The sequence below is a fragment of the Brienomyrus brachyistius genome, chromosome 20 (genome assembly GCF_023856365.1).
Source record: "Brienomyrus brachyistius isolate T26 chromosome 20, BBRACH_0.4, whole genome shotgun sequence".
NCBI lineage: Eukaryota > Metazoa > Chordata > Actinopteri > Osteoglossiformes > Mormyridae > Brienomyrus > Brienomyrus brachyistius.
This window is the reverse complement of record NC_064552.1, coordinates 17,943,618-17,968,617: the sequence shown is the minus strand read 5'-3', so window position 1 is coordinate 17,968,617 and position 25,000 is coordinate 17,943,618. Positions and strand designations below refer to the sequence as shown.

Here is a 25,000-nt window from a genome sequence, read left to right as displayed (position 1 = left end):
CCTATCCCGGAAGCAATGGGTACGAGGCAGGGAATAACCCAGGATGGGGGGCCAGCCCATCACAGGGCACACTCACACACCATTCACTCACACATGCACTCCTATGGGCAATTTAGCAACTCCAATTAGCCTCAGCATGTTTTTGGACTGAGGGGGGAAACTGGAGTACCCAGAGGAAACCCCATAATGACATGGGGAGAACATGCAAACTCCAAACACATGTGACCCAGGCGGATACTCGAACCCGGGTCCCAGAGGCGGGAGGCAACAGTGCTAACCACTGCACCATATATAATGAAATAAAACCAAAACTTAACAAATTTTAAACAGTGAAAAGCAGCATTAAAATATAATTAAAAAGGAAAAATAAATAAAACAAAAGCTCCTCAGCTTGCTATTTGGAGTTCTTGATAAAACTGGCCTGACAAAGCTATCATAGCAAAATCATTTGTTTCATGAGATGAAAAATTATTTCACTGCTCTTGTCACAATGCTGAAAAAGTTATGATTATGTTAATATCGTGGTTTTTCTCCTTCCCCGCCAAATCAGAAGTCAGAGGGCCGCTTGTGTAGTATCCAGAATTCAGTCTTTATTACAACAATAAAGTTACAACCAAAACCGGACACGCAAAGTGTGTCCAATACTATTTTACACCAATTTTTATACAAGTTCTTATCATTTAACAATATCTCGTCATCATCATCATCATTCCTTCAGCCATTCACAATCATTGTTTTTTCCCTTGATCCACACCCCTAGGTGATAATTTTCCCAGTCATTTCTTTTACCGTTTGGTCCCTCGGCCAAACATAATGGTGGTGTCACCATCTCCACTTGGTTTTTTAAAAAATGCTCAGCCGTGAACTTCTGGTGAACTCAGGCGAATCCCTTCCTTCAGCAGTAAACCTTGGCAGTTTCAGCCTGTTACACATTGTCTAACTAGAAGGTCGATTATATATTTGTCCTTTAACATACTGATAAAATATACGCTAATAAAAGTGAATATTCATAGATTCAGGACTAACAAAGTAACATAAACAGAAACTCAGACTAACAAAAGGTGCAAATACATACTCAGTTGATTACATTGTGTTGATTACATTATAATGTTTACATTGAAATGATTACATCATGGATATTTGGCATACTTTTTAATAATATCATAATACTAGTATTCTACGATATACAGTGCTAAATAATATTCCATATATTTCCCCCACACACAATCCTGTCCATCCAGCCTAGAAGGGAGGGTAAAAACCCTATGACCTAGGGAAATTCCACTCCCAGCCCGCCACAGGCGCGGCCCCCCCTTAGGGGTCCATGGCAGGCATGGCTCACAAACTACTAACACTGAAAATCAACCAACAGCAGCACAGGGGGTACATCAGGAAGGGAGGGGAGGATCGCCAAACAATGACCTCCCCTGGATATACTGCATACATAGCAGGACTACAAAATCTATTACAAACCCAATACAAAAACAGATATATCTAATATAAAGATAACTAAAAGATTAACTAATAACATTGCAGACCATTATGACAGACAGTCTGTCCTAATTATAAAAATCCCAGATGTCGTGGGGGGCAGGCATGCTGCAGGTCTCCCGCCCGGAGTATTCAAACATGGAACAGCCGAACTTCAGCTATGGGCAGGACTGCATCCAAGGTGTCTATGTCGCCATCCGTTTCCGTGTTGGTCCAGGAGGATGCCGCTCCAAACGGTCCTCCCACCACTCTACACATTGCAGCTATAGTCGCCTACTAGGACAGTGCTCTCCCCACTAGGGAGCGAACAAGAGGAACTACACAACAAAAGATTAGTAGCAGAGCAAAAATGAGCACAGCACCCACATAGAGTGCTTTCATAAGGGCTTGCCACCAACTTCCCCACATATCATACCACCAGTCAAACAACCCGTCATGTTGTCCTGCATTTCTTGCCATCTCATCCTGTAACCCCTGCAACTTTCTCATAGCCTCAGTAAAGGAACCATCTGGGGCTGTATTATTAGGAATAAACGTACAGCACTGATCCCCGAACAGCACGCACTGTCCCCCTTTCTCTGCCAGGAGCCAATCCAGGGCCATCCTGTTCTGCCAGGTCATCAGACTGGTGGCCTGAAGCTGCTCCCCCAGAGATGCGAGTGCCTCCTGAGTATAGTTGGTAAACCTCTGCTGATTATAGTACAAATTATTTATCCATTCCACATTTTTGTTAAGAGTAGGCCAAATAAATATTGATTCGAAACCAGCAGCTATCTCACTTCTCGCCTTATATTTCACTGGAATGCCCCTCGGCTGGCTAATTCCATCTATATATACATTGGGATCATTCTCGTAATTTGCAACAAATCTGCGGGACCTAGACAGTCGTCTTCTAGAATATATATCCACCTGGCTGGCTAACATTACCCTAGCCCAGAGGCCTCCCCAATTATAGGGAAGAGTAGGCCTCAGTCCGCCCTCCTTACCACACAGCCACCACACATCTGCCAGGGGCACACTCTGGTTTTCTAGCACATCCAGCGGAACAGGTCATAGTTCTCCATTCTGTGATCGGGGATGTTTCACATCCCAAACAGTTCCACTGATTCCCCAGAAGATGCCTACCTCCTCTGATCCATCATTCGTAAAACACTCATAAATAAGTCCCTTGAAAAAACTCAATTGGGCAGTACGGTATGCACTCTGACTGGTTAGATATGGGTCTGCAGTCTTTCTCAGGAGCCTGCCCCTCCTGACACAGACTCTTCCAGAATCTCATAATCCTCTCCATTTCCCATTAGGGGACTACCCTAACTGAAGGGTCAGGACTTGCACACAACACACACCCCTCCTGCCCTAATGAAGCGGCGGTATACTTAGCCCATTTATACCACCAATTTCCAAGCGTACATTTTGCTAACCCATCCAGGTCTACTTCATCCTGGGTATATTCTACAATTTGCTCACTCTCCTCACTCCCATATCTCCTCCCATTTCTCTCAGCTTTCGCTCATTGTTATCTGAGAGGTTATTCAGCATCAAAGGACAAGGCTGAGTCAGTGAAGTCAGTTGTCCTGAACTCACCTGACCTGTGGTCCTGCTGTGCCCCCAAACCTGAAGGGTCTGATATATCATTAGCATCACTAACATCGTTGCTGTCAGCCCTACCAGAACCCACAGCTTCGTGTCTTGTCTGGGGTGGCTGGCCTGCTTGCGACGCTCCCTCTTGGCCCTCATTCTGCTCTGAACCTGAAACTGGCTCCACCCCAAGCTGTGGAGCTCCTCTGGGAGCTCCATCAGGGCCATCTGAGCCAAGGGCAGCTGCATCCTTTGTGTCGTTTTCAGTGACTCTGTCTTTCGTGCGGTACTCTAGTGCAGTGGTTCAAATGGTACCACATATTACTGCCTTCTATCAGTACCGCTGTTGCTGTGGCTCGTGTCACTTTGAAGGGTCCCTCTCGCTGGGGCTCGTGCCACTTTCGCCGGAACACTCGCAGGTAGACTTTATCTCCTGGAAAGATGACTGACTCCTCCCGGTCTGTGTCTTCTTTCTGTGCTTTCTCCTTTTCCTGTTTGGAAATAGCTCTGGTTATTTTGGTTAACGTCCTCATGTACAACTTTAATTCATCCCCCAGCTGATCTAGGCTGGGTCCCTTATACGGCCCCCTCCAAGTCGATCCAGGCATTGGTCTCCCTGTCAGCATTTCATGCGGAGACAAATGCGTCACCCTGTGCGTTTCCATCCGATACGCCATCAAGGCTGTTGGCAGTGCATCTACCCAGTTCATTTTCGTGGTGGCGCAAATCTTATTCAGCTTCTGCTTAAGTGTGCCATTCACTCTCTCCACCATGCCCTGCGACTGAGGGTGATACACACATCCCAACCTTTGTTTTATTCTCAGCTGTTGAACCACTAACTTAGTAACTTTCCACAAATGCAGCTCCATTATCAGAGCTTATTTCAGTAGGTATACCAAACCTTGGAATCACCTCTCTGATCAGAAATTTCACTACTGTCATCGGCCCCATGTCCTTGGACGGTATTGCCTCCACCCATCTGCTGAACCTGTCCACAATCACAAGCATATATCGCTTTCCATATGCTGTTTTTCCCATATCCACATAGTCCATCACTAGGTGTCTGAATGGTCCCTCAGGCACTGGAATGCAACCTTGCATTCACCATTGCTTGCATCTGTGGTGCCCAGAAACCTTGTTCTGTAATTTTCCGTAACACCTCCCTCCTTGCGCAATGTTCAAGGTCATGCATATCTGTTACCAAAATGTTCACCAAAGACAGTGGTGCGGCCAAAAGTCCCTCATGGTTGCTGGACCATTAGCATCCTTAGAGCCCCCCCTTTTTAGCCACACTGAGGCCTCATAGGGGCCCGCACGCTCCTGCAGGGCCACCAGATCAGAAACAGTAAGGTCCGGCTCTATAGTCACCATAGGCAAAAGATGAGCAGTCCTGACCTGCGCAGCCACCCTGACTGCCGCATCAGAGGCCACATTGCCTTGAATAACAAAATCATGACCTTTGTGGTGGGCCTGACACTTCACAATAGCCAAATGCTTAGGAAACATCATTGCGTGTAGCAACTCCAAAATCTGATTATAATGCTGAATGGGGGAGCCGTCACTTTTACAAAACCCCCTTTGCTTCCAGACTGCTCCAAACAGATGGCATACACTGTGTGCGTATGCAGAGTCTGTGTAGATTGTAACCGTCTTAAGTTGTCCTCGCTGGCACACTGCAGTCAAAGCCTTTATCTCCGCTAATTGAGCGGAAAACGGCTGTGCTGCTGGTTCTGAAACGAGAGTGTAAAAATAATCACCCTGAGCCTGAACTACAGCAAACCCAGCCTTCAAGACATCTTCATCTCTCCAACATAAGCCATCCACAAACAAAACCATCTCGCTATTTTCAGTGGGAGAGCTCTCCAGGTCTGCTCTCAGTTTAGTGTAAACCAAAGACTCTGCCACACACTCATGTGGCTACCCCTCATCCTCCAGGGGAATACTGTCTGCAGGGTTTACTGTAGTGCAGCGCTTTATTGTCACATCCGCGTGAGTGAGAAATGCAAAGTACGCTAGCTGCCTTGCTGGGGTCAACACAAATTTGCCTTTGTCAATAAGGTCCACCACCTTATGTGAAGTATAAATTGTCACTGGATAACCCATGGGGCGGCATGGTGGTGCAGTGGTTAGCACTGTCGCCTCACACCTCTGGGACCCGGGTTCGAGTCTCTGCCTGGGTCACATGTGTGCGGAGTTTGCATGTTCTCCCCATGTCGTCGTGGGGTTTCCTCCGGGTACTCCGGTTTCCCCCCACGGTCCAAAAACATGCTGAGGCTAATTGGAGTTGCTAAATTGCCCATAGGTGTGCATGTGTGAGTGAATGGTGTGTGAGTGTGCCCTGCGATAGGCTGGCCCCCCATCCTGGGTTGTTCCCTGCCTCGTGCCCATTGCTTCCGGGATAGGCTCCGGACCCCCCGCGACCCAATAGGATAAGCGGTTTGGAAAATGGATGGATGGATGGATGGATAACCCATTGTGATAGCAGTGGCCTTTTCATAGCCTAAATAGGCAGCCGCCACTCCCTGAAAACAGGGTGGGTATCCCTGAGCCACATTGTCCAGCTTCATACTGTAGTATGCCAATGGCTGCTTCCATCTGCCAGGACACAAGTCCCGAGTCAGCAGGGCTGTCCCAAAGCTGTCCTTCCTGTTCCCGACATACAGATAAAACGGCTTGGTGTAGTCTGGGAGGCCCAGAACAGGTGCATTCTGTAGCTGAAATGCTACTGAGGCCTCATTTGCCCAAATTAAGGGGGCCTTCAAATTAGTGTGGCCCTCCTCCTTTATCAGTGCTCACAACGATGCCAGCTTCACAGCATAGTCCTCAATCCAGTCCATGCTGAATCCTGTGTTACGATCCTCAGTCTAGGGTAGAGGACCGTCAGAAAGGTAAAGGGAAAGGAGAGGGGAAAACGAGACAACCAGGGTATGGGAAAAGGGAACACGGGAAACAAAGGGATCTTTCTTTGTATTTTTTTATATTTATTCACGAACGAAGACTTTCACAAACAATAGGGCAACAGACTTCGGGAGTGACACAGCCAAAACAATAAACAAAACAGCACTACCAAACCCGTCCACAACTAAAGTAATTCTCCACAAAAGGAAAAAGATGAGAAAAGAAATGACACAGACTAAGCCTAACTCCCTAACCAAAACACAGAATAAGCCACACGTACGCAAAACAAAATAGCAGTCACTCCCTACGTACTTAACAGAAACGAACATACAGAACACACCAAAGCCGAAACACAGTAACCAAAGGGGCGAGGCAAAGACAGTAGTCAGGAGGAAGGCAAGAGATCAAAAAACCAGAAAGCAGTCAAAACCGAAGGCAAAGGTACAGAAGGGCAAGGCAAGAGACGAAAACCAGAAAACCAAAACTGTCATACACGAGTAATCCAAAAGAATGCAAGCAAACCAACAACACAAAACCAACCAAGAGCAGAGCTCCCGCTAATTTCCCGCCACGGCTTTTTCAATCATAAATGCGGAAGCAGCGTTGAAGGTTGGGGCGTGGCCAGGTCCGGGAGGCGGAGTCGAAAGGAGCAACGGGCGACGATCAGGATCTGCAGGGCAATCCCTCCCCCTGAACCTTACGGCACGTAACACCTGTCATCCCTAAAAAAGTCAACATCTGTTACACAGTCATGGGTTTCGGAGCCTTAGTGATCCCCTTCTATTCTGCTGCTATAGCTGTCCTCCCATGGCTGATCTCACGCACCAAGTACGTAACCTGCTCTTGGCAGTTCTGCAGCTTGGCCTTGAACACCTTATGCCCCCCTTTTGCCAAGAACTTCAGCAATTGCACTGAGTCTTGGTGGCAGTCTGCCAGCGTTTCAGCACACAACACTAGATCATCCACATACTGTATCACTGTACTTTTTAAATTCAGTTCATCTAAGTCTGCCTTAAGCACCTGATTAAAATCATGAGGCGAATGCTTAAATCCCTGTGGCATCCTCGTGTAGGTATACTGCTGACCCCTGTAGGTGAAAGCAAACAGAAACTGTGACTGTTCTGCAAGGGGCACACTGAAAAACGCTGAACACAAATCCACAACTGTAAACCATTTTGCAGTAGGGGGCACATTTGTCAACAGAGTATGTTCTGTTGGGAACTTCTGTTGTCTGATCCTCCACTACCTCATTCACTGCACTCATTGCACTCCACTAAATCCTTAACAACTTTTCTCCTGCCGCTGCCTGCACTCTTTCACGCACCGTCGGCACCCAAACCACCTGCTTTGCTCGCCGCATCATTTCTCCCAGATCCAGCATGGACTGATTAAAAGCCACCGCTATGTGGGGCTCCATGACTGGTATGTTGTACCATTCTCCCACTATTCCCGTTTTCCATATCGGAATGGCTACTCCCTCAGGGCCTAATATTATCCCATCTGTTATCATGTACATCCTTTTGTTCTCCCTGCCAGGCAGAGACTCAATCAGCTGATCCCACTCACCGTTTACTTCAGGATCACTGAATTTTCCCCATCGCAGCAAACAAATATGTTTGTCCTGTGTCCAGTTTAACCTATTGCTATATTGTTCCTGTATAAATGGACCCCACTGTTCTAGAATTTCCCAAATTTTTCCAGTAACATCTTCAATCCCATATAATCTATACTGCCCTCTATGGAACAACAAATTTCGTCGCATAAGGCTGTACTGTCCACTGAGCACCTCTACACCCCCCTCTGTACATTTTATGTCTATCTGCAGCTGACACAAAGCATCTGTGCTAACAAATTCACTGGGATATGCTCTGATATTAGTATGGGCATATTTACATTTTTGTCCCCTATCTTAATCTCCACTGGAGCAGATTTCTGAATATGCTGCACTTGTCCCGAGAATCCTATGGTCCTGACCTTCTCAGCGGACCGGGGGATATGACTGGCATCTTTTAGTCCTACACAAGTGTAGGTGGCTCCAGTGTCTATCATCATTGGTATTACTTTGCCATTTATTTGTACCTGCAGCATCGGCTCAGCCTCAGACCCCTTACTCAACATTGGCATCTGAGGTCCCCCTTTAGGATTCTCTGGGCACCCCTAGAATAAACGTCCCTGGGCCCACGGGTTGATCGGACCCCGTGGTCTGTTATTCTGCAACTGCGGATTACCACCCCAGCCTCTATTTGGCATTGGGTCCACAGAGCCTCCTGGATTAACTGGGCCTGCAGGGCGTCTCGGGCTTACCCCCTGAAAGGGTGGATTCGGGCAGACTCTACAGGTGTGTCTGGGCTGGTTACAGTTCCAGCACACCAGCTGAAGTGGCCAGTTCCCCAGTCTTCCCATAGACTGGGATCGTCTAATTTGTGGGAAATCAGGTGCTCTCTGGTCACCCCCCCACCTATCATATCTATTGTCTCTATTCCAATCAGGGACCGAAGGCCAGTTAGTGTTCTGAGGGGCCCCAGCGACAGGAGACTGTCAGCTGTCCACAGGCTGCCCCCGGGGGCTGGGGTCCGGAGAGACCACTGGTGCCTGGACTTTTTAGCGATCAGCTCCTCCAGCTGTATCTGATTCAGTTTCTTTGTCAGCTCCTTCTCACGCTCTTTAGCAGAGTCCTCCTCCTCTCTGTACAAGTCAATAGCGTGAATCAGCTGCTCACGGTACTGCTCCTCAGGCATAGTAATAAGTCCCACAACTTGCCTTAGCCTGCTTCTCACTGGCTTAGGGAGCGCATCCCGCAGTGCCCTCCGGTACAGACCTCTGAATGCCGGATTCTGCAGGTCCTGCTCTGTCTCAGTGCGCCACTGCTTTTCTTGAGCTTGCAGAGAGGCAGCTGGGCTCCCCCCTCCTTTATGGGCTCCACCTTCATTTCAACCACACTCAGCCGTAGAGGAAACATTAATCGCAGCTGGTGCCAGAGGTTAGCGCGGTAACCATCAAAGGGACATGCATCATTCACAGGAGTCCCTGTCGCCGCTGCCAGGCCACTGCTTCGCAGCAGTCTCTCCATTCCGTCTACCCCCAAAGTGCGAGCCATAACTGCCTTCATGTCACCTATCGCCAGGAGCCGACCCATAGTTACCTCCTCAAATGCTTTTATCCACTTTCCGGTCTGAGAAGCAGGCCCTCCAGATCCTGTCCTGCCCATGGCACATACTGTGTCTGTGCTCCTTTCATCATTAACGGAAGCATCGGAGTGTACCTGGTGGGGGGCCTTACAGCCCTCCTGCTTCTCACTACTCTATCCTCTACTCCTTCCTCACTTTCTGTTTCTGTCTCCTTCTCCTGAAACTGACTCCATCCTTTAGATGGAGGGTTAGGGGTGTCCAGCAGGTGCATCAGCCCTTCTGCATCACTACCACTTACTCCGTACCCCACCTTTTTAGCACTTCCTTTCTTCTCAGACCCACATACCTGGCCTTCTGTTATTAGCTCACTTCCTCGCAGTCCTTCCTCCACGGCCTGCCGCAGCAATGCACTCACTTCCCTGTATCCATCTAAACAACTTGCTGTTCCTTTCTGCTCACTTCCTGCTTGATCCTTCTGTGTCACCTCACCTTTGAATTCTACCTTCCCCTCTATTACTGGAAACTGACCCTTGTATGAAGGAGGTGGGGCTTCCACTAACGGGTACTGACTTTGATAAGACGGTGGCCATATTTCTTTCTGCCTCATCTCTTCTTTCTCACTTAATGCCTTTCTCATTGCTTTCTGGTCCCTTCTCCAGGTCTCTCCCTTTACTTTAAACAACCTCAAAACTTCCAGTTCCTTACGCCTTTTCTTTTTACGCCTTTCTGTGTTTTTATTAGCCTTATGATACTTTATCAGAGTCTCCATCTCCCCACACACTGCCACATCCCATGTGCCCCCTTTAGGCCACTTAGTTACCAGAGCCTTTGTTCTATTCTCCCACTTTTTAGACATCTTTTCTATCTTTGTTTTAAGCAGGGGGTGCTCCCTCCTCAGCTGCTGTACTGGTGTGTCTGCTGCCTTTACTGGGCCCTTCATTTTACTGTTATCCTCCACTCTACTGTCACTTGGGCTGTTTTCCTGTCTGGTATAAAAATTAGCAAATTTCCTCACAGCCAACCAGTGTTCTATTGTTTTCCTTTCTTTTCCTTAATAAGAGTTCTCTCCCTGACTGAACCTACTTCGCCTTAAAGGCTCACTGACTCTAAATTATTTTCTACTTACTCCTAACGTTGCACGCAATTATCTACGGGCACATATACCGAAACTTCCCTTGTACTAGATCCTCAAAAACTTCCCTTCTCTCCTTTTTATCAGCCTGATTTTACGTTTCTCTGCCCACCGTGCACACGAGCCTCCTCACGCTTTCTCTGTTAAACTCCCTAATTCCATGGAAAGTCACGAAACCCCTTGTCTATGACCTGTTGTTCTCTCACAAGGATGTGCTTTAATACCCTTTATCTCTAAACTTAGTCTCTATAGTCCATAGCATCTTCTAATCACATTTTATTCAAAAACTTTATTTTGAGATTTGTCAAAATTCTAAAGTCACCTACCTGCACTTCCACTGCTATAAAGGATTTTTTATAGAAATGCAGAAATGCTCTATCCAGTCCCCCTGCTAGATTGATCCCTTTTTAATTTTAGTCTCCTAAGCGGTTTTACCTCTGGGGTACTTATTTCTGCTTCATACATCTTATCACTCAACTTATCCGTCACAAATATATGTGCTTTTTCTCTGTTTCAACCCAAAATTGCATATATGATCACTTTCCCCACTTCCGCATAACAAAACCAGTCTGATCCAGCAGACCTTTAAAATCCCCACAACTTCTAATACTTCTAATCTGGTCTTATTACTTTACCAATATTTTATTTGCAACACAACATAACCTTTGCTTAAAACAATTCCTTAGCAATATCTTTGCATCATGACATAACAGCATTTTCCCCCCACAACTTGAAACACACGGGCCCCTCCCTTAGGGCAACCCAACCTTTACTTTATCAGAACAGGGAGACCCCCCTCTCTTAGGGCGATGTCTCTGACTCACACTAATTCAAGAACCTGCAGCACAAACACTGGCCCTCTCTCAGGGCAATACCTTTAAATCACTTATTAAACCTTGAAGGCTTCTACGCCTCGCAACAGTATATCAAGCCCTCAGGGTCAACTTTCCCCTCCTTCAAAGCGCTTATCTCTGAGGGAATATCCACACGTGACCCTTCCTTTACGGATTTCTCTCACATCACACACACACTGGGCCCACTGGACACTGCACAAACAGCTCCCTTATCTTTAGTTCTTTTAATCGGCGAGTACCCTTACCGGGAGGCCCTGCCTGGCAGCGTATGTCCCCGAGACACCCCCGTCTCCGTCTCCCTATTCTATTTCCCTATTCTATTAAACAATAATAAAAACCTTTCCTTACCTATGTTTAGGGCGCGCCACTTAAATTCAGACGGGTGTCTCCCGGTTCTCCGCCAGGTGCTCGCCTCCCCAGGTCTCTTCTCCGGTCCTGTTCGTGACGCCAATTTATGTCGTGTTTTTTTTTCCTTCCCAGCCAAATCAGAAGTCAGAGGTCTGCTTGTGCAGTATCCAGAATTCAGTCTTTATTGCAACAATGAAGTTACAACCAAGGCTGTTTTACACCAATTTCTATATAAGTTCTTATCATTTAACAATATCTCGTCACTTAAGCATCATCATTCCTTCAGCCATTCACAATAATTGTTTTTTCCCTTAATCCACACCCCTAGGTGAAAAGTTAGTCCATCATTTCTTTTACTGTTTGGTCTCTCGGCTGAACATAATGGTGGCGCGAGCAGCTCCACTTGGTTTTTTAAAAATGCTCAGCCGTGAACTTCTGGTGAACTCAGGCGAATCCCTTCCTTCAGTAGTAAACCTAGGCAGTTTCAGCCTTTTACACATTGTCTAACGAAAAGGTCGATAATATATTTGTCCTTTAACATAGTGATAAAATATACGTTAATAAAAGTGAATATTCATAGATTCAGGACTAACATAAAGTAGCTAACAGAATCTCAGACTAACAAAAGGTGCAAATACATACTCAGTTGATTACATTGTGTTGATTACATTATAATGTTTACATTGTAATGATTACATCATGGATATTTGGCATACTTTTTAATAACATCATAGTACGTGTATTCTACGTTATATAGTGCTAAATAATATTCCATGTAAGTTATAAATTTTACTTTTGAGATGACATTTCTTTTGCTTCAGTTAGTTTATTTTCTTCTCGAAGCCTTGTTTTTGCTTGATGTGGAAAAAAAAATTCTTGATAATATTGGCACAAATCTGATTCCATATGTAAGGCGCTTTCACAGCGAAGTTACGGAACCTGATCCCGGTTTACAAGTCCCTGGGCTGTCATGCTTATACCTTTTGTAGCTCCTAGTCACTTTCATGTGTCACACGGCACAACAGGAACTTTAAGCTCGTAGCTTAAACTCCACATATAATTGCACCGCCACGCTGAAACAACGGAGGATAAATAAGTCGATCACTTTGCTAGTTAATGTATTAGTTATTTGGGGGATCAATTGATCAAAATGGATCAAAGCCTTTTATTTATATTTTACGTTACTTACGACCTGCGACATGTTTATGATTCTTATTACATCTGGCCAGCGTATCGATCTTTCGTTTCCCACAGAATAATACATGATGTAACGTTATCCCGCTAATAAGCTCTGGCTAATTTCAGGGCTGGCACCGACAATATTGGACAAAAGTATATAGGTTATTGATCTAATTTTCAGATGCAGAGATATAGAGAAACAGGGGCTCCGGAGTGTTACTATACATCTGATACACACTTATAATGTAACAAGTGCCAAGTTCATGTCTGTTGTTTTGAACTTTTCAATCAATATTAACATGCGCCTGAGTATTAAGTAACAAACCGTTTTAAGATCCGCGAGCAATTTTATTTGCATGTTATCTGTATTTTAACAGTATAGTTGATATATATTAACGTTTTATGAGTTTGCATAAATAGAAACGATCGTTTTCACCGCCTTTTATCTAAAGAAATCAGAATTCAGGAAAAGCCAGGGGCCGGACCGAGTGTAGGGGGCGTGGCCAGAGACAGCCTGCTGACTGTTCCAAATCATGGGTGCATGTTACAAGTCCGGAACATATTTTAACTTAGTACTAACTTAGCATCATATTTGATCTAATTCGACTGAATATCCCAGGTTTCCATCTCTCATGCATCTGGTGTGACGTGTTTTCAGACTCTCAGGCTGGCGCAAAGAAATCTTACGGGAATTGAACGTCTGACTCCGGTCAGCTGAGCAAAGTTGGTAACCTTGGTATTGTGTGTAGGAGATTCGGTATAACTATAATTTCGTTCTCCATTTACATGCCGGAAGTGTCTTTAAGTGTTATGTAGTTTTGCATGAAACGCAAAAATAAAACAAAGCAATTAGAGCCAAGCAGTTGCTGCTGTAGTGATTGAAGAACTTTTGTCGGAAGTGGGATTCGAACCCACGGCTTACTTCGGAGAACAGAATACCCCTTACTTTGGAAGGCCATTTATATTGTGTTTGGAGTCTGAGACCGCTCGGCCATGGGGAAGTTTCCAGTTGAACCCTAAGGAGTAGGTTAAGTCCAGCCTTGGCTTCCAAGCTGACGTTTTTCTACATAGTAGCATATGATGCTCTGCTGCCTTCAGTGAAAGTCCTGACATAATGTCTTTTAACATTTGCGTTCATGGCGCTGTTCTACATTAAACATTTTGAAACGAAGCAGCCGGACTCGTGCCAGCGGTACGAAACGCGTCGAAGTTTCCAATAATAACACAACAATTGCGCTGAGATCACATATACGTAAAAAAAAAAGATTGAGTCAGATAAATGTACCAAAAATTTTATTATAATTATCATTATTATTTTTTACAACCAGTAATGCCGATAGCCCCATTGCATGAAGAGCAATACACCAAAATATTAGGAACATTATACACTCAGCCTATCCTCCTGCTAATATGAGTAGTCACTTTATGTATTGCCTGTGTCAGAACAGTACGGATTAGAACAATCTGTATTACAATCTGTAATGCGATCCGGGCCCTTTAAGGCTGGCTCGCTGCGAAGAGTGGGTGAGTCCGAGTGTGCGTTAGAGCGGGGTAGCGATTTCAGTCAGAAATTTCAGGGTAATAGCGGCGAAAAAAGTGGATCATATTGCCAATGTTGCTCAGAATCGCAGTAGCCTTCCGATGGTATGCGGTGCGTTGCGGTAGGTTACTGTGACAAGAAAGCAAACTTTCATTATTACCATTCTGTTTATATTAAATTACGATCTTCCATATTAATCAAGGGATTGTAAAACTGAGAATATTTCAGCTCCAGTAGTTTATATTAAAGTTGCCCGAGTCACAACATGGTCTTTAAATGGCAAAGACAGACATAAATCAAATGTATATGAGCAGCAACATAACTTAGCATCCGGACCCCCCGCGACCCAATAGGATAAGCGGTTTGGAAAATGGATGGATGGATGGAAATGTGATGTGGTGGCGAAGTCGTGCAGAAGTTTTACAACTGCACTATCGATTTATCACTTTATTTAGAAATATAAATTCAGTTCTCATCATTTTTAAAAGTTACTTTCTTTCACATTTGAATTTCAAGGTGTCCCTCACAGTGACACTGAAGTGCGGGGCTACGGGGGGCGGAGGTGGGGGACGCGGTCAGAATGGTATATTAAGAGGAGACCTGCACATGTAAAGTCACTCTACCTCTGCTTCCAGCGAGACAAGAGCTCCAGATTCTGTTGAAGATTTCATCTTTTGTTGAACAACTTCTCAAGAATGGCTTCCAAGTTGTAAGTTATGATCAATTTATTATTTCATTTGAATCTGTAGAAATTGTGGATAAACTTGTTCTACTTTACTGACACTGTGCAAAAGTCTCTGACCACTGACTGCTATTGTTAAAACTTAAATTGCATCCATTACAAAACTAAAACAATATTTTGAAGCAACTTAAGTTTAATTTAATTAATTAAATTAATTAAAGGCGATTGGCTCAGCTGAGCAGTGCATCAGACAAGCCTCCAACATCCAGTCTCTGTTGAACAGGGTTGTGAAAGCAGATGTAGGTTTTCAGGATATATTTAATCTTTGTGATCACATTGCTGAAACTCAAGATGGCATTGGCAACCATCACTTCAATTTAATTTCACTTGTCTTGCTTTCACAAGTTGAGAGAAGACCATGTGGCAAAAGTACATACTCTCCAACTACAGACCAGCAGTTTGAGGAAGAAACTGTGTAAAATAGTACTGTTATAAGGATACTAAATACTAGACACAGAGCCTCTGTCTTCCCACCCCCACGTCACAGGAAAGACACAGCTTCTGTACTGACACCAGTATATATTGCAGTTCATTGGCTATAGTTCTTGACAAATATATACAAGATGCCTGTGTGTATAGACCTGCCCTGTCTATAGTTATTTTTCCAAAAAGGAGGTAAATGGATGTTCATCTTTCATATTACCGTAAATGTAAAAAAAAAATAAAGTATTTTCCTTGTCTGGAAAATGTATTGTGTACAGTTCATTGTCTATAGTTCTCTACAAGTCTATACAAATGCCCGTTGCTTTGGATAAAGGCGTCTGCTAAATGCTTAAATGCAGTAACGGTCCTAGCTGATGAGGCGCCCTAGGCGAGCATCAGCGCCGGCACCCCCCCCCCAGGCGTAGGGAAACTATAGCGGAACTAATGTTGCGTTTGGGTTTAGGTCTGGTCAGTTTTGCTGGTAACATTTTCGTTTTGCTCAGTTATAAGTGCAGCATTTGTTATGCGGCTGAGAAAGTGTTTTAAGTTATAACGTCAATATTCATGGATATTGGAGTTATTGTATGAGCTGCAGTCATAAGTTAATGGCGTGAGCAAGCTGTAGCCTATTTAGGTTTGTGTTTGGTTATTTTTAGGAAAATGCCTGTGTTTTTACTGATTCATTTTTTGATGTATGTGCTTTATTTTATCTAGTTCTCACGGCATGCGCGACCTGATAGATATGTGAATAAATGCCCGTGATCAGAGATCAACTTGTGTTCGTTATTGAGGGAGGTTACAAGGGGGGGCGGCACATAGGAAAGTTACGTATCATCATCATCATCATCATCATCATTATTATTATTATTATTATTACTTAATAGGCTTTGCTAAGCAGGTAAATTCATGTGGGCTTGTTCTTTTCATATTAAGACGCATTAATACCAACTAGCTTTAAGAATAGTGGAATGTTACACTTTTTTCTTCCTCCGTTTGTGGCACCCCCTGGATGAATGGCGCCCTTAGCATTTGCCTATATTGCCAATGCCACGGGCCGGCCTGCATAAATGCATGAGTGGTAACGCAATGGGGCTTATCATGGAGATTACCAGGGTCTTTCAGCTAACATTGCTGGCCTTTTTTGTTGTGTTTTGTATTTGCATTGTTCTGCATGTAGTAGGAGAGTAGTGTATGTTTATTTCGAATGGAAGAATGAAAAAATACCTATATGTGCATTACATTTTGAACATAAAAGTAGGCTGTGTTAAGAAAACCCGCTTCTCTGTCGATTTACTCGTGGCTCGGTCGTAAATACATGTCTGACATTTATAATGAACCAAGACAATAAAAATCGCTTCTCAAATTTGCCCATTTATGGTTCTTTATTTCTGAATGCCAGCTTGTCCCTGATAGACGTTCATTCATTTAAAAGGAGCTCTACCCCGTCCCAAGATGGCGGCTCTGTTGACGCATTCGCTCCCATAGACGGCTGTATTCAACGCGACATCCAGTGTTTATATCTCTGGTACTGATCTAGCTGTAGTTAGATTAAATACAGTACAACTCTTCACGTAAACCCGCATTAGAAACAGAGGTACAGAGAGAGTGTAAGGAAGCTAAACTTAATCCATTATTATAAAAAGAATAAAATACATTACTCCAGATTGCAGTGTTAGTTTGGCCTCCTTTACATATTTTCCTTTCCCTTCACAATTCATTTAGAAAAATAGATCCAGAAAGAGGAATAATTGGAATGTTTCCTTATAGAAACAGTGGGACAAGATAACACTGTGGCCGTTATGAAGCCAGGCGCCGAAAGTTGGTGACGTATCCCAGCTAATAAATGTTATTTATGAGAAAACTACAGTAATGTGGATGTCAGTTCTTCTTTATGCGTGAAGGATGGCGCAATGGCCCTGGTGGACGGCGTGGCCAATGCTGCTGACAGCCTTCGGCTATGATACAGTCCCAATGACCGAGCTGGAGCACACTTCCACTTTTAGGATTGGATGGAGAAGCAGCATACAAGATCGACAGCAAGACAACTTCACCTGTCCAGCAAACCAACCATGCTGAACTGGCCCCTACTAATGGAAATGAGATGTACTTCTGCAGGGGGTGTTATAGGGGGAAGAACATCCTTGCGTCTGCCGGAGTGCCCCCTCAAGTGGCTGTGACCGAACTCGATGGATGAATTGGACTGCATGTACTATGGCTATGTTAAATGCCAAAATACAACGAAATAATGTTCAACGAATGTTATTGACATCTAATCATAGTGCTTGGAAGCAACTGTGGAGTATTAGTTCTACTATGTGGTTACATCTAAAGCCTGAAATACCTCAATGTAATGATACTTTACGCACTGGGGAATGTATAATGTAACTACACACCAAGCTCAATGTAGATTCCACGGGTTGCCCATAATAGCTGGAGGGGCATAATGGTGTCGTGGATCGCCCAGGGGAAGCCCCTATGATGTCACGCGGGACTCCCCTGCCACACCCCCGCCACACCCCCGCCGGTTTCCCTAGGAGGGAGTTGAGCAGCGGCCGTAGCGCTTCTACACCGGTCCCGAGAACCGGCAGGACCGCTTACCGTTTGCCCTCCTCTACCAGCTGATGCCCGTCGGGGTAATCGGCGAGCCTTTTTATTCGTGTCTGGCACACCTGCCGGTCTTCAGCCCTCCGTGCTAAGTTCCAGCGTTTATTCCCTGACCTGTCTCCACCTCTGTTCTGCCTCTTCCGACCTTTGCTTATAGCCTAGCCCTCTCACTGCCGATGCCGATCGCCTGACCACCTGTCTGTTTTCACTACCTCGATTTTGGATTTTTTTGTCTCTGTCCTGTTGCTCTCTCTCCCGGAGTTGACGGAGAAGAGAAATATTGGACTGATCCGCTATAGCGTCCTCCTTATTTTCCGCAACCCCCGCCGTGATTAATGGACTCTACAGGTAAAGGGAGAATAGCTAGATACCTATACTAACAAAAGGTATGATATACGAGATTGTGATAAAATTGATAGAGGATATATATGCTCACTACGAACACGTCATACTAACCCATGTTTTGATACGAAGGGAAACGTGTGCCAATAGTACTATTGGCCCCCCCGAGATATGCTATCTGAAGTCGGTCCTCACATCCTTTGTGTGAGTACCATCCACGTCCATGAACATCTACCATACGTGCAGTATTCCGGATGTTAGAATAACACATATATTTGGAAATGGCAAAACAAAACATATTGGTTAAAAATTCGAAAACCTTATGAAAGTATAAACCAAACGCAAATGTCAGCAGCAACGCAGTTACTGAATATTTTTGAATGTGTGAAACTAACGTCAATATCTGTCATTGCTTGTTGCACATGCTTGAAAATCAGTCCACTTAAAACTAAATAAAGTCTCACAAATAACACAATAAATCACAACACGCTTAATTTTTCTTTTGACATTTGCGTTCATGGCGCTGTTCTACATTAAACATTTTGAAACGGAGCGACTGAATATTCCAGGTTTCCATCTCTCATGCATCTGGTGTGACGTGTTTTCAGACTCTCAGGCTGGCGCAAAGAAATCTTACGGCAAGTTTATTTTACACTAGTATAAACGTAAAATCAGCGACACCAAAGGCGTTGGAATAGTTTGCAAAACCTACAGACTATTTAAAAGGTAACACAACTGTTACATAGGTTTTATATCCGTGTGTCTGGGTGTGCAGACTTGTGGCGAATTGAACGTCTGACTCCGGTCAGCTGAGCAAAGTTGGTAACCTTGGTATTGTGTGTAGGAGATTCGGTATAACTATAATTTCGTTCTCCATTTACATGCCGGAAGTGTCTTTAAGTGTTATGTAGTTTTGCATGAAACGCAAAAATAAAACAAAGCAATTAGAGCCAAGCAGTTGCTGCTGTAGTGATTGAAGAACTTTTGTCGGAAGTGGGATTCGAACCCACGGCTTACTTCGGAGAACAGAATACCCCTTACTTTGGAAGGCCATTTATATTGTGTTTGGAGTCTGAGACCGCTCGGCCATGGGGAAGTTTCCAGTTGAACCCTAAGGAGTAGGTTAAGTCCAGCCTTGGCTTCCAAGCTGACGTTTTTCTACATAGTAGCATATGATGCTCTGCTGCCTTCAGTGAAAGTCCTGACATAATGTCTTTTAACATTTGCGTTCATGGCGCTGTTCTACATTAAACATTTTGAAACGAAGCAGCCGGACTCGTGCCAGCGGTACGAAACGCGTCGAAGTTTCCAATAATAACACAACAATTGCGCTGAGATCACATATACGTAAAAAAAAAAGATTGAGTCAGATAAATGTACCAAAAATTTTATTATAATTATCATTATTATTTTTTACAACCAGTAATGCCGATAGCCCCATTGCATGAAGAGCAATACACCAAAATATTAGGAACATTATACACTCAGCCTATCCTCCTGCTAATATGAGTAGTCACTTTATGTATTGCCTGTGTCAGAACAGTACGGATTAGAACAATCTGTATTACAATCTGTAATGCGATCCGGGCCCTTTAAGGCTGGCTCGCTGCGAAGAGTGGGTGAGTCCGAGTGTGCGTTAGAGCGGGGTAGCGATTTCAGTCAGAAATTTCAGGGTAATAGCGGCGAAAAAAGTGGATCATATTGCCAATGTTGCTCAGAATCGCAGTAGCCTTCCGATGGTATGCGGTGCGTTGCGGTAGGTTACTGTGACAAGAAAGCAAACTTTCATTATTACCATTCTGTTTATATTAAATTACGATCTTCCATATTAATCAAGGGATTGTAAAACTGAGAATATTTCAGCTCCAGTAGTTTATATTAAAGTTGCCCGAGTCACAACATGGTCTTTAAATGGCAAAGACAGACATAAATCAAATGTATATGAGCAGCAACATAACTTAGCATCCGGACCCCCCGCGACCCAATAGGATAAGTGGTTTGGAAAATGGATGGATGGATGGAAATGTGATGTGGTGGCGAAGTCGTGCAGAAGTTTTACAACTGCACTATCGATTTATCACTTTATTTAGAAATATAAATTCAGTTCTCATCATTTTTAAAAGTTACTTTCTTTCACATTTGAATTTCAAGGTGTCCTTCACAGTGACACTGAAGTGCGGGGCTACGGGGGGCGGAGGTGGGGGACGCGGTCAGAATGGTATATTAAGAGGAGACCTGCACATGTAAAGTCACTCTACCTCTGCTTCCAGCGAGACAAGAGCTCCAGATTCTGTTGAAGATTTCATCTTTTGTTGAACAACTTCTCAAGAATGGCTTCCAAGTTGTAAGTTATGATCAATTTATTATTTCATTTGAATCTGTAGAAATTGTGGATAAACTTGTTCTACTTTACTGACACTGTGCAAAAGTCTCTGACCACTGACTGCTATTGTTAAAACTTAAATTGCATCCATTACAAAACTAAAACAATATTTTGATATATAATATAATATTTTGATTATAATAATGTAAATTAACATTTTAGCAGTACAGGTAGAAGGGAGTAACACGTGGTATCATTTGAACCACTGCACTAGAGTACTGCACGAAAGGCAGATAGTCACTGAAAACGACACAGAGGATGCAGCTGCCCTTGACTCAGATGGCCCTGATGGAGGTCCCAGAGGAGCTCCACAGCTTGGAGAGGAGCCAGTTTCAGGTTCAGAGCAGACTGAGGGTCAAGAGGGAGCGTCGCAAGCAGACCAGCCACTCCAGACAGGACACGAAGCTGTGGGTTCTGGTAGGGCTGACAGCGATGATATTGGTGATGCTAATGATATATCCGGCCCTTCAGGTCTGGGGGCACAGCAGGACCACAGGTCAGGTGAGTTCAGAACAATTGACTTCACTGATTCAGCCTTGTCCTTTTATGCTGAATAACCTCTCAGATAACAATGAGCGAAAGCGGAGAGATAGGGAGGAGATATGGGTGTGAGGAGAGTGAGCAAATTGTAGAATATACCCGGGATGAAGTTGACCTGGATGGGTTAGCAAAACGTATGCTTGGAAATTGGTGGTATAAATAGGCTAAGTATACTGCCACTTCATTAGGGCAGGAGGGGTGTGTGTTGTGTGCAGGTCCTGACCCTTCAGTTAGAGTAGTCCCATTCCCATACACTAATAAACAGTGTGAAGAATGGGAAATGGAGAGGATTATAAGATTCTGGAAGAGTCTGTGTCAGGAGGGGCAGGCCCCTGAGAAAGACTGCAGACCCATATCTAACCAGTCAGAGCGCATACCATACTGCCCATATCAGTGTCTGATATATCAGGGAAATTCTAAATATGCGTACAGGATGGAAAAGCATTGTGGGCAGTTTAAGCCCTGGGAAGGGGGACAGCAAGATATTATGGTGAACAAATTGAGTTTTTTCAAGGGACTTATTTATGAGTGTTTTACAAATGATAGGCCAGAGGAGGTAGGCATCTTCTGGGGAATATGTGGAACTGTTTGGAATGTGAAAGGTCCCTGATTACAGAACGGAGAACTATCACGTGTTCTGCTGGATGCGCTAGAAAACCAGAGTGTGCCCCTGGCAGATGTGTGGTGGCTGTGTGGTAAGGAGGGCGGATTGAGGCCTACTCTTCCCTATAATTGGGGAGGCCTCTGCGCTAGGATAATGTTAGTCAGCAAGGTGGATATATATTCTAGAAGACGACCGTCTAGGTCCCGCAGATTTGTTGCAAATTACGAGAATCATCCCAATGTATATATAGATGCAATTGGCCAGCCAAGGGGCATTCCAGAGAAATATAAGGTGAGAAGTGAGATAGCTGCTGGTTTCGAATCGATATTGATTTGGCCTACTATTAACAAAAATGTGGAATGGATAAATTATTTGTACTATAATCAGCAGAGGTTTACCAACTATACTCAGGAGGCACTCGCATCTCTGGGGGAGCAGCTTCAGGCCACCAGTCTGATGGCCTGGCAGAACAGGATAGCCCTGGATTGGCTCCTGGCAGAAAAAGGGGGAGTGTGTGTGCTGTTCGGGGATCAGTGCTGTACGTTTATTTTTAATAATACAGCCCCGGATGGTTCCTTTACTGAGGCTATGAGAAAGTTGCCGGGGTTACAGGATGAGATGGCAAGTAATGCAGGACAACATGATGGGTTGTTTGACTGGTGGTATGATATGTGGGGAAATTGGCAGCAAGCCCTTATGAAAGCACTCTATGTGGGTGCTGTGCTCATTTTTGCTCTGCTACTAATCTTTTGTTGTGTAGTTCCTCTTGTTCGCTCCCTAGTGGGCAGAGCACTGTCCCGGCAGACGACTATAGCTGCAATGCCTAGAGTGGTGGGAGGACCGTTTGGAGCGGCATCCTCCTGGACCAACACGGAAACGGATGGCGACATAGACACCTTGGATGCAGTCCTGCCCATAGCTGAAGTTCGGCCGTACCGTGTGTGAATACTCCGGGCGGGAGACCTGCAGCATGCCTGCCTCCCATGACATCTGGGATTTTCTGATTATGACAGACTGTCCGTTATAGTAGTATGCAATGTTATTAGTTAACCTTTTACTTATCTTTGTATTAGATATATCTGTTTTTGTATTGGGTTTGTAATAGATTTTGTAGTCCTGCTATACATGCAATATATTCATGGGAGGTCATTTTATGGTGATCCTCCCCTCCCTTCCTGATGTACCCCCTGTGCTGCTGTTGGTTGATTCTCAGTGTTAGTAGTTTGTGAGCCATGCCTGCCATGGACCCCGAAGGTGTGTGTGGGGGAAATATATGGAATATTATTTAGCACTATATAACGTAGAATACAAGTATTATAATATTATTAAAAAGTATGCCAAATATCCATGATATTATGTTTACAATGTAAACATTATAATGTAATCAACACAATGTAATCAACTGAGTATGTATTTGCACCTTTTGTTAGTCTGAGTTTCTGTTTGTTACTTTGTTAGTCCTGAATCTATGAATATTCACATTTATTAGCGTATATTTTATCACTATGTTAAAGGACAAATATATTATCAACCTTCTAGTTAGACAATGTGTAACAGGCTGAAACTGCCAAGGTTTACTACTGAAGGAAGGGATTCACCTGAGTTCACCAGAAGTTCACGGCTGAGCATTTTTAAAAAACCAAGTGGAGCTGCTCGCGCCACCATTATGTTCAGCCGAGAGACCAAACGGTAAAAGAAATGATGGACAAACTTATCACCTAGGGGTGTGGATTAAGGGAAAAAACAATGATTGTGAATGGATGAAGGAATGATGATGCTTAAGTGACGAGATAAGAAGAGAATGAGAATGATAAGAACTTGGTGTAAAACAGTACTGGACACACTTTACGTGTCCAGCCTTGGTTGTAACTTTATTGTTGCAATAAAGACTGAATTCTGGATACTACACAAGCGGCCCTCTGACTTCTGATTTGGCGGGGAAGGAGAAAAACCACGACATAACCCCTCAGAACTGGTGTAAGAATCAACTTTTGGGTGTTTATAGTTTCCTGATTCGGGATACAGCAGTGCATTCTGGGAGCCGTCTATCTCCCACAGTGAAACACCCAGCGAAGTTAGGAAAAGAACTTATCCCTTGTTCTTTGGTAACAGATGGAGGAGTTTCATCATCACGTCCCTCCTTGCATAGGCATAGGATGAAATGATCCACCAGGGATGTCAACTGGGGTACTAAGGGCAGGGCGTAGCTTGGTCTTGGGTCAAACTGTCTGTCACAGACAGATGTGATGTTAAAAGTATAATAATTGCAAAATAATGGTAATACTGCTGTTTTCTGCTAGATGTAGGTGTTGAGGCTCAGAGGGAGGGGGATGAGTGACGTGGAATTGAAGATCCACAGTGAGAAGGCAAGGGGGTCCAGATCAGCGGTCACGATCAGCCTCAGGGGTTGAGACTAGACCTGGTTGCCTTTCACTCTGCAGCAGGTTTGGAGAGCAAGTTAACCTCTAGCTGGGCTTGTGGTTTCGATATCCGGCCCAGCTCTCTGTGGGTGTGATAGATTAATTTTTATTTGAAAGCTGTATCACAGTAGTTTTGAAGAAATAAAACAGTCATTGAGGAAAGCAGAATTCATTTATTAATACATTAATAAATTCATAATTACAAATATAAAATGTCTGATAAAAACAAAGCCTTATTTAAAAAAGGTTAAAATGCCAAAGCTCTGAGAAAAGTTAAAACGTTAAAAATGGGCTGACGGGGTTAAAAGCTTTTAAAGAAAAAAAATGATACCTGCCTTTACATCCATATTTAACTTGCGGTTTACCTGTTGAGCCTTTCAGCTCACAACGGGTTGATTAATTATGTCTGCGGAGGCCGGAAAGGGGAAACTTTCAGCGCGATGCCTCATTCTCAGTAATGCTACCACGGAGGAAGCGTCGTGCCTGGATGTGTTTATTTACATTTCCCCTTTATTCAGGGTGTTACATGGGCAGTTTGCATGGTCTCCCTGTATCCACGTTGGATTCCTCTCAGTTCTCTGGTTTCCTCCCGCAGTCCAAATACACGTGGTTCAGGTGAATTGGTGCCTCTAAAAGTACCCATAGTGACTGTGTGTGAGTGTTTGCCCTGTGACAGACTGGCATCCTGTCCTGGGTGTTCCCCTGCCTTGAGCCCTGTTCTGCCTCAGATCAGCTCCACGCTCCCTTTCTTGTACTGACCCTGTACTTAATAAGAATGTGCAAGATAGATGGCT

At 44.3% G+C, this 25,000-nt stretch overlaps 1 protein-coding gene across 1 annotated transcript in view; it reads left to right on the top strand.

Annotated features, from left to right (window-relative positions):
* The first annotated feature begins 13,755 nt into the window (after positions 1–13,755).
* The window catches only part of LOC125715977 (germinal-center associated nuclear protein-like), a 114,324-nt gene continuing 103,079 nt past the window's right edge, over positions 13,756–25,000 (top strand). The window contains exons 1-2 of the mRNA XM_048988160.1: positions 13,756–13,800; positions 14,784–14,857. Of these exons, the coding sequence (XP_048844117.1) occupies positions 14,844–14,857 (14 nt within the window). The 5' untranslated portion in view covers positions 13,756–13,800; positions 14,784–14,843. The remainder of the gene's footprint in view (positions 13,801–14,783; positions 14,858–25,000) is intronic.